General features: G+C 34.6%; 1 protein-coding gene across 4 annotated transcripts in view; it reads left to right on the plus strand.

Annotated features, from left to right (window-relative positions):
• The window catches only part of DIAPH3 (diaphanous related formin 3), a 246,028-nt gene that overhangs the window by 105,743 nt on the left and 124,685 nt on the right, over positions 1 to 15,600 (plus strand). For all 4 annotated transcript variants that reach the window (XM_055802324.1, XM_055802325.1, XM_055802326.1 and 1 more), the window contains 3 exons: positions 2,070 to 2,165; positions 3,058 to 3,152; positions 9,962 to 10,063. In XM_055802324.1, the coding sequence (XP_055658299.1) occupies positions 2,070 to 2,165; positions 3,058 to 3,152; positions 9,962 to 10,063 (293 nt within the window). The remainder of the gene's footprint in view (positions 1 to 2,069; positions 2,166 to 3,057; positions 3,153 to 9,961; positions 10,064 to 15,600) is intronic.

Genomic DNA, 15,600 nt, shown 5'->3' on the forward strand with positions numbered 1-15,600 from the left:
CTGTTTTCAGCATGTAGCTGTTAAGAAATGTCAGAGGTCAGTTAAGGTGTGTAACTGCAGGAGAAAACAGTTGTGTGATCCTGAGATCCATAGCCCCTGACATGCCCTTCTGGGTTCAGCAAGGCCTCTTCCTAAAGCATAACCAGAAAAAAGTGAAGCTTTAGTGGTAACCTCCTTTTGATCCAGCAGCTCAAATGTCTTTCTGTTCCTTTTGAACAGGGTACTGAGTTCTCACGTGGGTGGTTAAAACCTACTTCTTTTGCTTTCATGTGCATAGTGAGCAGAATGTCATTTTTCCAGGGACACGAAAATGCTAACCTTTCTGTTAAATCTGTGCTAAAAGAAATTCAAGGCCAACTGATTGTTGTGGGTAGGGTGAGGAGAAAGGCAAAAGAGGAGGGTTGTGGCTCTGTAACCTATTTGCTGGGAACTTGCCTATCAGTCCTGCTTCCAAGGTCTGCTTTATGTGTTAGCTCAGTAATTTCACTTTTCATAATACTAGGTTCTTTTCCGCATAGTAACGTGTCCTCAAGAGGAGCATTATGTTGCCTAGCAAAGGTAGAGTATTAAAACTGGTTTAGAAGGTGATTCAAATTTGTGTTTCTGCCAACTCAGAAAGGACTAGAATCTGGTTCCTTCAGTCTCTATGTGAGGTCTAAGTTCTTATCTGTGGTACTATCCTAAACAACAAAGCTCAAAGACCTCAAGAGGTCATTTAGTCTGTGTCCTAATCCTAGGCAAAATTTATTGCGCTTAGAAAAACACTTTTTGAGAATGACATAGCTCTCAAAAGATCTCTCTTAAAATTTAGAGATGTAATTTCTGTTTAGGGAAATCCTCTTGATAGTTCATGTTACATCTAGTTTTGTCAAGTGAGCTAGCAATTTTAATCCTATGTCATCTTTACAATACTTCTCATCTATATCTAACTCCTGAAGTCAGTAGCATATGTTTGTTACAACATATTTTCTACTCCCAGATAACTTGAAGGATGTATAACTTAATTTGGAACAATCTTACTGTAAAAGCTTGGAAACTAATTTAATTTGTGAAATATTATACAGAATTAGATAATAGTAATACATTGAGTGAATAACGTTTGACAGTGCAGATTTATGCTGGGGAGAAAGAAAGAAAAGGGAAAAAAGGAAGAAAATAAAAAGGACAATCAGATTGGATTTAAGGAAAGATTAGGGTGGTTTTGGTCTTCTTGTTTGTTTGCCTAGTAATTGCAGTGATTCCTACGAATACATTACCAAGCCTATGCTGTTAGTTTAAGTGAAATTTGTATGACAATGTGTGAACTATGCGAAAATAATTCAACTTACATAATACATTCCTATTCATATGAATTATTTTCTGAAAACAAAGAATAAGCTAAAATTTCCAGCCATGTTAATGTATGTTTATACAATCACTTCATTTTTGTGGCATTTTATAATAAGGTGATTACATCATAAATTTAAAATTACATCTTTTTTTGGAAGAGATAAGGAAAATAGTTGTATATTCATTTATATTCTTAGATGAAGAACCAACCCAAAATTTAAGCATTTTTAATGAGCCAGTTGTCTTTAATAATTTTGGTGCATATATTTAGACAGAAGTGGTCACAAAAATGCTTAAATTTTGGGTTGGTTCTTTATTGCTCAGTGTGGAGACATACTGAAATATCTTCTTTAAGATTTGTTATTATTAAAATCCAGTTCAGGATGCTCACCTGGCCGGGGTGACTGAGATATGTTTCATGGTATTTTAACTATGTCTTTTATGACCTTAGGCCATTTGTACAATTAACGTCAGCATCTTCACTCAGTTTCTCTCTATATACAAAAAACAATCCTGTTCTAGAAGGCTAACATGCTGACAAATTTCACTGAAGAGCAAAAATATTGAGAATGCAAAGAAAAAATGCAAAACCTGTGTTTTGTTTTTTTGTCTGTATGTTCTGATACATTTTTTCTTTGTAAATTCACTACACTTCATAGCAAATATCTTTTCTGAATTCATTAGTGTTTTCTGTTAATACTAATGGTTAACAATGAGTGTATTTATGTTTACTTTGACAGTGAAAAAAGAGGATGAGGATTTGGAAGAAAAGAAATCTGTTAAGAAACGAATCAAAGAATTAAAAGTTTTAGACCCAAAGATTGCACAGAATCTGTGTAAGTAGTTTCTGATTTTATGGCAAAGTAATGTTCCATAAAAATTTCTTTCTTGTCCAACTGCCTGGTTAGCACTTTTTGTTTAAAATGTGAGAATTTGTGCGTAGTTGTGTTAAGCCCAAATATGTGAGTTAATACAACTGAAACATGTTTTAAAAGACCCAGAAAAGAGTTAATTATCCCCTGAGATTATTCTCTTATGTATATATTGAAGTACAAGCGTACGGCTTTACAACTATTTATCTATTTATATTTTCAAAATATACATCAAGCAATGCTTCCTGTCCCCTGCCCCTGGCAAGAAAGACAATAATGTCTACAAGATATCTGGCCATCTCTTGTATACTTTATAGAAAGAAGGCAATACACAGTAATGTGCAGTAATATGCAAATAATGATGCTAACGTTTTGGCAGAGAGGAGTGCTGTAAAGAATAGGTTCCTAAATTGTGGCAGAGATAAAATAAGAAAAGATTGTATTACAGTGAATGAATAAACACTGTTTATAAGAGTATTTTGGTTTTTAACTGTTTATATGGTTTTGGCTGCTAATGGTGCTTTTTAAAGAGAAAGCTCTGGCAAGACCATTGAAGAAAAAAATGTAATTGTCACCTCAACACAAAATACCATAACAGCAGGGATTATCCTGCAAAGTAGACTTGTCACTGGCTGCTTATGGAGGTCTTCCGTGATGCTGGATGTTGTGCATAACAAATGGATGAAGGCCAAAATTGTAAAACAGTAATTAAAAATACATTTTAAATTGTTATCTCTTATCTGTATTAATTTGCATACTGTTTGTTAACCTGTACATGCTATAGCCTGTTTAATTGGTGTTTTGTGAGAGAGTTGTCATCTTGCTTTCTTCATTATGTATTAAATCTTTGTTTTAGCAATTTTCCTTGGCTCTTTCCGAGTGCCTTATGAGGAAATCAAAATGATGATATTGGAAGTAGACGAAACACAGCTGTCAGAGTCCATGATTCAGGTAAGGAAAATGACATTTCAAATCTGAATATTTCAGGGTAAGCTTCTCATTAAATAGAAACCTGTAGTTAAAAAGCCTCCTTGTGGTGACGCAAGTAGAGACGGACTCAAAACCACTATTATCTGATTGGCTGGGGTCAGACAAAATGGACCTTTATTATTTTTACATATTGCTTATATATCTTAGATAGTACCAGGTGGCAGGCGCTGATAGGCTTTCTGTCGTCTTCTTGCTTGCTGTTGCCATTACATCCGTATGCTTCGGTTTTAAGTTCCGGGTTTTCACATCCTGTTTACATACTTGACATTTTTGTGGCTGTCTTAAAGGTACACGACTAAGTCTTCAAGGTCAACTAACTCATCTGCAGATTCGCTGCAGACCCCCACACCTCCTAACATAAACTTTTGGCTAATCACTGCAAGAAGCTTTTTTTCCTGTGAACTGTAGGGGATTTTTATATTTGTAACACTATTTTTTTAATGAAAGGAAGTGAATTTAGATTCTCTGTTTTCTGCATTCATATTGTCCACATCTAAATTGAGGTTTTTGTTTGGTATATAATTGAACAGCATATGATACTCTGTTTCTTCCCTAGTTGCTATTTTTCTCTTTAATTTGTTTCTACCTCTATCTCATCTGTTCTTCTGGTTAAAATCTGTTACACAAATCTGGCACAAATCTGTTCTTCTGGTTAAAAACTAGATGGCAAAAGGTTTGGTGTTTGGTTTGGTTTGGTTTTGGTTTTGTTGGCTTTTTTTTTGTATTTTTTTTCCCGTGTCCTGTTAGAGTTGTTATGATCCAGGATCTTGCCTTAGGGCATCCACAGTGACCACTTGTCTTCTCTAGGGTTGATTTGGATGATGTTTTCCCTTTCTGTATTATTTTATTCAAAGCACAAAATCATTATGGTTCTGTGTGGAGATGAAAGAAACTGAAAGTTCCTTTTGTTGTTCTATGCACAGTGTTATTTAAGGGTTGTTAAGTTGAAGAATGTCATAAAATAATTTAAATACAAATACTTCATTATAGAACCATGGAAAAAAATAATTTGGAAGGGATGTCTGGAGGTCACGTGATCCAAGCCCCTGCTTAAAGCCAGGTCAACTAGACCAGGTTGCTCAGGGCCTTTTCCCATTAAATTTTTAATATCTCCAAGGCTGGAGGCTCTGCAGCCTTTATGGACACCTTTTCCAGTGTTGAACTACCCTCATGGTGAAAACTTTTTTTTTCTTGTTTATCTAATGGGAATTTTCATTGTGACCTTGGCCTTCTGTTGCACATCTACAAGAGGAACCTAACTGCATCTTCTCTGTACCCTCCGGTTGGGTACCTGAACACCACATTAAGTTCCCCTGACACTTCTTTTCTTACAGTTCAACAAACCCACTTCTCTTCTCCTCACCTTGCCTGTTGTGTGCCGTGTTCCCCAGTCATCTTGGTGGGCATCCATTAGATTTTCAAAGTTATGCCTTTAGACTAAGATTGTCTGTCTTTTGGACAGGACTCCTACATGTTGTGATGAATATCAAGTTATTGCTGTTGTGGCTTATAAATGTCAATTTAAAATAATTAGTATCAATCTACTAGTAATGTGGCCTAGCTTTCAATTACAGAGAATTTAAGTAGTCAGTCTCTACAGTTTACCTGGAAGTGAGGTAGAGACATGGATACTAGTCTCTACTCAAACATGCAAGAAAGGTAAATTTAGATTTTTTAGAAACATGCTTTTTGCAGGGATGTTGATTAGTGAAGAAAGAAATACAGGTAATAGTGAGGCACAGAATCAGTTCTAACCCTATGGCTCTTTGAGATTCATATGTATGACTTGTACTGCAACATGTAGCAATTTGTACTCAGAGGTCAAAATGAAGCAACTTTATATTTGTGCGCTTAGCTTGCAAAATAAATTTCCAACATATTGCAATGTCAAAATAAGGTCCAGCTGAGGAGGCTATGCAATGTTTAGAATGCTGCTGTTCTTCCCACAAGAGGGAAGTTTAAAAGATCTTTAAACATTGAGCTAATTGGACTTGACTTTCCTTTCTTCATTGAAGAATGAGATGTTTTCTCTTAAACAATGTTTGAAGTAACAAACATGAGCTGTCATCTCCAGTGATGGTATATATAATCATTATATAATTCTCTGTATTTTGTTCAAAGATGCTGTTAATATTGGCACTGAAACTATTACTTTGAGGTTATTAGCATGAACAGAGTGACTTACACCTCTAAGCTGTTTGTTTATTCTAGTTTGCACTTACATCACTTTTTCAAGGTTTTTTTCATGCTCAGAAGAAGTATGATTTGTATCTTTATTTTATTTTATTTGGAATAGTAGTAAAAATTCTCTAAAATAGCATGAAAAGCTGAGAGATGGAATATGCTATGTTGTTATGTGGCATAGTAGTTCATATAGTCCATGCTTGCTCTGAGACTCTTTCCCATGCTGTTTGACTTCAGCAATGTTTTTCAGTTGTGAAAATTTAGCTTTTTAATGAAATTAGGTCCTCAACAATATCATGAAGCAGCCTGTATATACTAAATAAATATTATATATCAAAATTATGGAAAAATGGCATCTTGATAATTTTTATACATACTAATTAAAGAACACAATACTTTTTTTTTTTTTGCGTCTAGGCGCCGGGGAAAAACATCATCAAACTGTTAATAGGTAGCTAATTAATGGCATAATTTTATGTGAACATTTGGCAAATACTCTATCAGTTGCAGTAAGTTAGGAAGAAAAACTTTACTTCCATTGAGAATTGTTTACTACTTTTTCCTCCTTTTTACTAATGTGGACTATTATTTCCATTTCAATGGTATATAACTTGGGATAAAGAATGTCTAATTTCCTGTGTATTTAAAACAGCTAACACAACCTAACCCCATCTTATTCTCTATGTAATTGGCATGGTTAACAATATTAAGAAATACTTCTTTGACACTATGCTGATAACCTTGTGGCTCTTTTAATTGGTATTAACAGTAGAGTAAATTGAAAGTCAGTGCATCCAGTAACATCTCTATATAGTTTTTGGCATCAGAATTGAGTCTTAAATATTTTTAGACAGCATTTGAGTCATCTTGTGTTGCTTTTGGAAGGGACTGAACGATTTTACTTAAGAAAAGGGTAAGAAAAGTTTAACAGCCAAATGTGAGGTGAGGAATAATGTCCTACAAGAGGACAGTGATGTCAGCAGCTACTTTGATTGAGTGAAAGTCAGCGTAATAGAATACAAGTAAAAATGCTCACAGTATCCTGTATGAGCACAGTCATAGGTATAACAAGGCATACTCTTAAAAGGATGGCAGGTCCCACGTATTGGGGATTTTTAAGGCATATAAATGATTCAAGAGTATAGATTGCATTTTTTTGACAAATGATTGAATACTTGCAAGCCTAAATCAAATGGAAAATTCAGTAGAACTTAGGCTCCAGATTTACTTTGCAAATTTGGATCTAGTCATTTTTATCAAATGATTTCATCCAAGTTTCTTGTTTCTGGGTAAAACAAGCCTGTAATAACTTTGAAAAGGGGACCATCTGAGTTTAAACTCAAAAAAGCATTTAAGACACCCATCTTCCTTTGGAAGTGGTAATTTGCTTCAAAAAATTGATATCTACCTTCACATATGCCTAGGTTACTAAATACATTTAATTATCCAGTTATATGACTCTTTCTGCCTTTAAAAACCTTCACAACTACGGGTGATGGCCACGCTATGAAAATATGGTGCTGTGTTTCTTGATTCTGAGAAGAACAAAAGCATACGCAGGTTTGCAAGCATATGACTATTTTTATTTATTTATGTAAGATACCTCAGATAGTATGGTACTCCTCCTTTCCAGAAATGTATTGCTTTCATCAATTTTGTGTAGCTTTAAATATTGCTCAGTGTGTCTTAATGTCACAGTTTCTGAAGTTAGAAAATTATTCTTAATCCTACTCTTTTTATGCTTAAGAAATAAAATATATTCTCTGCCTCTCCTCCATCTCCCTCACTCCCTGCTTTTCCCTCTCTTCCTGCCCCTGCCCCGTTAGAAATTAAATCTAGTTCTGAAAGATGTAAAAACTCCAAAAGTCATATAATCCAGATGATCATTCACTAATTACTGGAATGTTTCTTAGTCAAAATTCTTTCTCATACTTGATCTCTGATATTCAAAATATGTTTCATCTCTAGTAGTTCAAAAACTTTATCTGAACACTATAAAGCTGGCTTTGATATCAGCGGCTTCTTAATTTGTTTGTTTGTGTTTTTTGGTTGTTTTTTTTTTTCCTGACACTCAATATTGAAAACATTCATACAGCACTTGACTATTTCTCTTTTTTGAAAGTTTTGTGGGCAGTTTTTCTGTATGTGAAAATTATTTTACCATCAAACAACATTTTAATCTCAGTAAAGTTTAAGGAAATGTAGTATATTATAGAGGTGGTTATATGGATGTTGTATATCAAGATGATAAATAAGTGGGTTATAAATTTCTAATTTAAAATATATCTTTTTATGCTTTGTACCCTTTCATTTTTGCTCAATGTTACTGATTTAGTGCTGGACATCTTCATTCATAATTAACAAATGTAATCTTTTTTACAAAAATATTTTCCAAATGTAATTAAGTTAAGGATATATATGACTACTGTAATAAATCTTTCATGTTGAAAGTCAGTCTGGCCATGTCCAAATGAAGCTCCATAAAATTTATGTTTATTTTTTTTTAAGCATCATCGTTCGCACATTTTTAATAGTTCTCCTATTTCCCTACCAAAATCCTTATCAGAGCACAGACACTGTATTGAAGCAGTCTACTCTTTAGCTATAACTTACTCTTTTTTTGGTTTATTTAGACTTTTGCTCATAAGTCTATCTTTTCTTATTGCCTGACGTAACTTTTGTGATAAACTACTTGATCCTTTGCATATGACAAAATACTGTAAAACAAATGACTTGTCATAGTCCTGAGAATCAAAGTAGGGTTTCAGTTCTTAAAATAGTAGCTAGTTTTGCACTAAAACAAAACAGTGATAAAGGATTGTCTAGGTCTTTTTATCCTCTAGAAAGAAAAGGTTTGATAAATGCTAAACTATCATAAAATGACAATTGTTAAAACAGCTAAAAGACTTGAGTTATAAAAAATTAAAAGTAGTAGTATTAAAACAAAACATTCAAGCTGCTTTTAAAAACTTTAACACTTTGGATACATCTGTTCTTTAGTTACAACTCTAGTATTTTAACTCTGTAACAAGAGGAATATCTATACTGCAATCCAAGGGTGCTATTGCAACTTCAATAAACACATGGAGTTAGCTTTGAATTAGCTAATACAGCTTCTGAAGATAGTATAGCCACTGGGTTGGCCACCAGTTTAAGGATATTTTTGGGGTACTAGTTGGAGTTCAACTCTTTCTTCTTAAGTTAGGGAAGTATGTTAAGCGAAGTGTGGCTATGACTTTTCATCTCTCTGGCCCTGGAGGGAAAATCAGTATGTCCTAACTGGCTGAATTTCCTGTAGAAGAGGAAATTAGGAACTTTTGTGGTTAAAATCAAGGTTTTTTTAAGACTTTCAGATGGAGATCCTGTTCGCTACCATAAGTAAATTCTTTTTTGTGGATTGTATATCACTAAAGCTATTTATTTGAAGAATAATAAAACAGATTTTGCCTTAATTGTCGATCTCTGCCATTTCCATCAAGTAATGGGGAAGTGATGGAGTTAATCTTTCTGATAATTTCTTGAAATATTGTACTAGGTGGTGAGATAGCTGTGTTTGCTAGATCTTACTCATTGACAGAAGTATTGAATCTTTATTTCAGTTGAGAAAAGTGATCTTCCCAGTAGACCAGGGAGTGTTTTAAGAAAGAACACACTCTCTCGTTCCCTTTACTATGATGGAGGCTTAGCTACTGAGTAACCAGGAACACAAGTCATAATCTGAGAAAGAAAGCAGACTAGGGGGACCCCAACTATTATCTAGTAGTTATAGTAGTTGTCTTGGGAAGGGACAGAACTGAGCTACTGACTCAAATTATATACCATAATTAAATATTTGAGAAGCTCTCTACTTCTAGAACCTCAGAATAGCCATTTTTAGGCAACCTAGCTGATTGTAATTACAGTGGGAATTAGGGGCCTAAATTTAAGTGTCTATACATAAACATAGGTGTTGAAGTGTTCAGGAACCTCCAGGGAGTCTGAGGATTCTTCAGCTGATCAGATGGAAGTAGCATGTTTAGATTCCCTTACCTATGTTCACAAGACATTCACTTGTGTAAATGTTCAGGCTCCCCCTGGACTCCTGAATTCAGCTGAAGCTGAGTCCCACCTCTGAATTCCTACTTCTGGCAAGTTTTCAGGCTAAGTAGTGTGTAATGGGTTAAAGCTGTTGTTTTGAAATACTAGAAAATAAATTATCAATTTTCAAAATACTTTTTGTCTAGCACTAATAATTCTTGCCATCCTATAGATGGATATGTTACACTTGAAATACTTGTTCTATTTGCTTCTTGGTGTTCTGTTTGCATAGTTCCTATCAAGCATATTCCTTCTTTAAAAATAATGTTTAAAAGAAGACTACAGAAATGTTTGTGGAATCAGCAAAATATGCTTGCTAGCAGTATGGACTCACTTTTTACGCTCTCAGTTATGTTAATTTGTGTGTTGCCCATTTACATTCTGTCTTCAGGGAGGAGTGTTGTCTTCGGAGTATATGGTAATGATGTATATGTAATACCATTTGGCTACAATAATACAAGCAACATAGAATCTGAGCTTTTTTTAATCTATTTTATTTTTCTTGATAGAATTTGATAAAACATCTTCCTGGACATGAACAATTGAATGCATTGTCCAAGTTCAAGAGCGAGTATAATAATTTATCTGAGCCGGAGCAGTTTGGAGTTGTGGTGAGTTCTGTTTTGTTATCACTTTTTTATTGTCCATTCCTGAAATACAGTTGTGATATAATATTAAAGAAACAATACCAGCTGCTCCTTCAAAGATGTGAGGAGGTTCCAGACTGGCAGAAGAGTACAAGTGCTGCCTTTTAGTTGACTTTTAGTTGACATATCCATGGATGTGGAAAGCCTGATTGTTGGAATATGATTGTTGGAATTATTTGGGATTCTCTTTCTCCAAAGAAGTAATTTAGTTTTTTGTAAAAAAAAAAAAAAAAATAAAAAAAAATCAGTAGTATTTTCTGTGGCAAAGTTTCACTGGGAGACACAGAGCTATTTTTGAATTTCCACAACTAAAATAGTTTGGCTTTACTTTTGTTTGCATTAATAAGTCTTAACTTTTCAGTGATGTTTACTACACTAATGTTTTTCTTTCTATTCTCCATGTATATTAGAAGAAAATACTGTAGTTATTATCATGTTAACATATTCTGTCTCATTCCTCCTATGTTTTTATAGTACGTTTTGTCAAAGGTACTTGTAATCTTTTTTTCTATTCCCAGAAGGAAAATGCATTTATAATATCTCCCAGGTTGAATTAACAAAGGAAGACTGGAAGAGAGAAAAGAAAATGCTGCTAGTTCAGTGTTGGCAGTTGACGCTTTTTGTGGAAATACAGTTTGGAAATGATTTCTATATAGCTCATAATTAATAATTTTTAATTATTTAATCCAAACACAGAATAAGGCTATTTCTTGAGTGCATATATCTATATAAAGTCTTTGATTTCTTTCTCATCCACTCCTAGCATTTCAAGCTAAGATGGTCATTCTTAGCTTCATCTTGGAGGATTTACCTGGGAGAGAATAAATCTTTTAGTTATCTGTGGGCTTCAGGAGAGGGAGTATTGTGTCTTTGTAACAGTAGGCACTTGCTGTTGGTAATTACCTGTGTGGGTATCAAATAGCTGTACTTAACTACTGGAAAAGCTGGAGTGCATGTATGGGATATAAGAACAGCAATCACTATTATGAATCAACTTAAGAATCGTAGAATCATTTGGGTTGGAAATGACCTTTGAGATCAAGTCCAACCATTAACCCAGGACTGCTAAGTCTGTCACTAAACCATGTCGCTAAGCACCGCATGTAGGTGTTTTTTTAATACATCCAGGAACGGTGATTCCATCACCTTCCCGGATTGCCTGTTCCAATGCTTGACCACCCTTTCAGTGAAGAAGTTTTTCCTAATATCCAATCTAAACCTCCCCTGGTGCAACTTGAGGCCATTTACTCTTGTCCTATCACTTGTTATATGTGAGAAGAGACCCCATCTACTTACAACTTCCTTTTAGGTAGTTTTAGAGAGCACTAAGGTCACCCCTGAGTCTCTTGTTGTCCAGGCTAAACAACCCCAGTTCCCTCAGCTGCTCTTCATAAGACTTGTGTGCTAGATCCTTCACTGCCCTTCTCTGGACATGCTCCAGCACCTCTGCATCCCTCTTGAAGTGAGGGGCTCAAAGCTGAGCACAGTATTCGTGGTGCGGCCTCACCAGTGGCGAGTCCAGAGGCACAATTGCTTCCCTTGTCCTGCTGGCCATGCTGTTTCAGATACAAGCCAGGTTGCTGTTTGGCCACCTCAGTGCACTGCTGGCTAATGTTCAGCCAGCTGTCAACCAAGACCCCCTGGTCCTTTTCTTCTGCCAGGCAGCTTTCCAACCACTCCACCCCAAGCCTGTAGCATTGCATGGGGTTGTTGTGACCCACGTGCAGGACCTGGCACTTCTCTATGCTGAACCTCATACAGCTGGCCTCGGCCCATCAATGCAGCCTGTCCAGATCCCCCTGCAGAAGGTTGGTCTCGTTTTGAAACACCAATGCATTGAATTGGTGCTGGTTACAGATGTGACATAGGCAGTTGTCTTTGAATATAGGTACTTGTAAACCAAGGCTAGTTCTGAAGTGATGCTTTTGCTGAAAGATGTTGACCCTGTTCATTTTCCATCCATCTTAACAAGAATGACAGATATTGTACATCTAATGTAATGTTGATTTCTATGTTTTTGGGAGTCTTCTAGCTACAGTTTGGAAGCCAGAAAAAAATTAGGAACACCACCACGGTTTTTAACACTTTTATTTATTTTCCAAGGTTTTCATATATAGTTTTCTGATTAAAGCCAAATTATCAATTTCTCTTGGTCCAAATGTCTTAGTTACAAAAGGTAATGAAATATTTTGGTTTTAATTTCTTGTTGAGATTATATCACATATTCAAGGGATCTATTTATAGTTCATCCCGATCTTAACCTTACTTTATATGATTAAATTATCACCACTCTGAAAAGGTTATTGAATAAAATCCTTAGAAGTATTCTCCGTCAACAAAAAAAATCTAATCAGAATATTTGTTGTTTTATGAGATGTGAAACTAATGCTTTCAGAACTTCTGTTGCTTGCAAAGAACAACAAATGTCTAAAATGAGAGAAATTATTACCTTTTCACTTGTTTTGATGTATGTGTTTCCTCAATTCAGCAAATAGAAGTAATTTCACAAAGGTAGGTTTCACACTGGCAAGTTTTAGGTTTATTTCCAGTGTAGTTTATATTGCAGAGCTTTAGAAAGAGAGAAACAGGTTAGCAGTTCAATCTACCATGTCCAACTGTATTTAACTTTTTGGTAGTAAGAATTGGTAAGAGGCTGTGATAATGATTATTATGTTGGAAACTGTTCTCCAGGTGGAAATTTTGGTTTAAATCTGTAATTTCATAAGTGAGAGTTCCTACGTTTATTTACTCAGTTGTGCTAATCAACATAAAGTTAAGATGCATCAATATATTAATGTCTGTTAATAAAGAAGCAGAACCAGAAACCACCACCACAAGAACAAAAATCTAAACTCCAAAAGAATCACTGTAATAATTTAAAAAGATAATTTACATTAACTTAAATTGTACCTTCTGACTTGTCCGATTCTCTTGAGATTTTCCATGGTTCTGGGCTTTGAATGTTTTTGTTTTCTCACTTGCATATTATTTCTCATTCTTGAACATGAACTACTACTGCAGCTGATGTACAGCAGACATTAACTGGGCATGCTTGGAAAATATAGCCACATCTATGGTATAGAACGCCTCTTATCTGATAGAAGAGATAGTCTCACTTTCATCTTCCCTCCGCAAATTTCTTCAAAACCTGTAGGGTGAAACAGCTATGTTAGTTTCTACAAACTCCTTCCTTGTTCTCAAAGTAAGTCTTCATTTAAATGCCATTAAAAAGTCTGATGAAATTAGTAATCAAGCATACTAGGTTTAGTCTGGAGTCTTGCATGTTCAAAATGTAACTAATACATTGTAATACATACATTTCCTAAGAATATATTTCTTCATAGGCCCATATCTCAATCAGTATATGAGATTGGTGGTGCCTTAGGAATGAAATTTCCTTGTGTAATGAATAAAAGCTGTTGGTAGAGTTCCTGGCTCATTTGATCTAGAAGTTAAAATGTTTGGAGAAGAGTTGATGAAGGGCAAAAGGAAGGGGGGATAAAGATCGGTTAGGAAGAGTGAGTATAAAAAAGCAAATAAAGCAATCTCTTCCATTTCTGCCTCTACCATAGTCTTTTAATATAAATCTGGCTGACTCAGACATTTAGATAATGCTGTGAAATAGATAACACGGGATAAGAGGAGAAAGATAGTAATGAAATATTTTACAAAGACTTTGTCGAGTTCTATTTTCTGTTTTTGTTTCCTGTGGTATTTGGTGCCACAGATGGCAAGTCTTTCTGTGCTTGTCAGAACTGGACCCTCCATGTAAATATTTTGGGGTTTTATATTTAAGTTTTATGTAAAAAACAAGCATTAGTTTTTTTTTTTTAAAAAAAAAAAAAAGTGTCTGTTCTGGAATTTAGCTTTATAAATGCTGCACTAATATTAAAAGTTCATGGTTTTCCAGAAAAATTAATATTAGATAACTGAAAGAGTAGATTGCTGATGTAGAGAGATTTATATGTATCAGTCTTACTGAGAAAACTTCAAGTGCGCTGTTCTGAATAAAGTAGGCTAAATACAATGCTTGTCCCTGATAACCTTGTTTCAAACTCTGTCTGCCAGGACGACAGAGATAAACATGTCTAAACTCAGCAGCTTCATTTGAGTCCAACAAATTGCCGCAAAATGCCAGTAAAGATGGATTCACATGAGTAAATTTGACCATAAACTGGACTGGCTGAGGAGTAGACACCTATCTGACCATGCCAAATTCTTCTAACAGTAATATGTATGTAACTGTTTCATTGGGAAAATACTTATACAGGACAATTACATGCAGGGTTATGCATTTTAATTGAATTTGTAAAATACAGAGTTAAGTAGCAAGCATATTTTCTACTTTATTATCAAGAAAAAACATTGATTCAAAAAGAGGTATTTAAAAATGAATTCCACATAAGCTAAAGCTTGCTTTACTACTTTTATTTTGTATTTGAACTTCACTCAGCTGACAAATCTGGTTTTTGCTCTTTAACAATGCCAGACTTAATACAATTTGGCATACTAACAACAGTAATAAATTTGTAATTTAGTGTGTCAATTTTCCAATTGATAGGAGCCCTAATACTAAATATGAGATGTCTTTTGGAAAGAAACTTGCCTTATGGGGAAAAAAAATGTTTAATTTTTGCTGTCATTAAACCATTGTAACAGGTGTTATTTTTAATTTTAAAGAATAATCTCTAGTTTTAATTCTTTCAGAAAGACTCCTGTAGTATTTGAGCATTTATTAGCAGTATTTTTAATACCATATTATTGTCTATGCGAACAGTATTCTCACTATTTTACAACTATAGAATTGGCTATCCTGATCAGTTTTGTCTAAAAAGGTACTTTAGTTGGCAAGCAAAAAGAGGTTTGCTTAATAACCAGCCAACATTCTGTGGTCTAACTCTTTTCTGCTACATGTGTTGTTATGAGTAATAAAATTTCTGAACATAGTTACACACATTTGTGATACTCAGTTCAGTCACATTACTCCTTTAATTATTCCCATTTCAGCACTACCTATGGGTTACTTTGTAAATGAGGTTATATTTTAAAGCACCCCTGCAAGTTAATTAAAGATTTTCTTACATCTTAAGTAATCAATTTTAGTCCACTGTCCATTTGCTGTGTGTTCTGAAATTTGGTAGTATTTAAATAAATGTAAAATTATCTAGTGTAAGACATTGATTGACTTGTATTGACTGACAAGATGCAACATTATTGGTAGACATTTTTAACTGTTAGTTATTTCTTTCAGACAAACTTAGTCAGTTAGATGGGACTGTCAGTGTGATGAGAAGAGTTAGACCAGTAGCACTATAGGTCAAGTTTTGCTGGACATGGCCCAACTGATTTGATAATTTTTTCTTAAAAATTTAGGCAGTGTGATAACTCAGTAAAACATTGCATTAAATAATGAGTTCTTATATCTCAAGAGTTGGTGGAGTTTCTTCCCTGAAGGAACAACCAGGTTCCCACTGAACAGTGCAGGTGTGTGTTTTCCCTAG

This window comes from Falco peregrinus, chromosome 4 (assembly GCF_023634155.1).
Source record: "Falco peregrinus isolate bFalPer1 chromosome 4, bFalPer1.pri, whole genome shotgun sequence".
NCBI classification, from domain to species: Eukaryota; Metazoa; Chordata; class Aves; order Falconiformes; family Falconidae; genus Falco; species Falco peregrinus.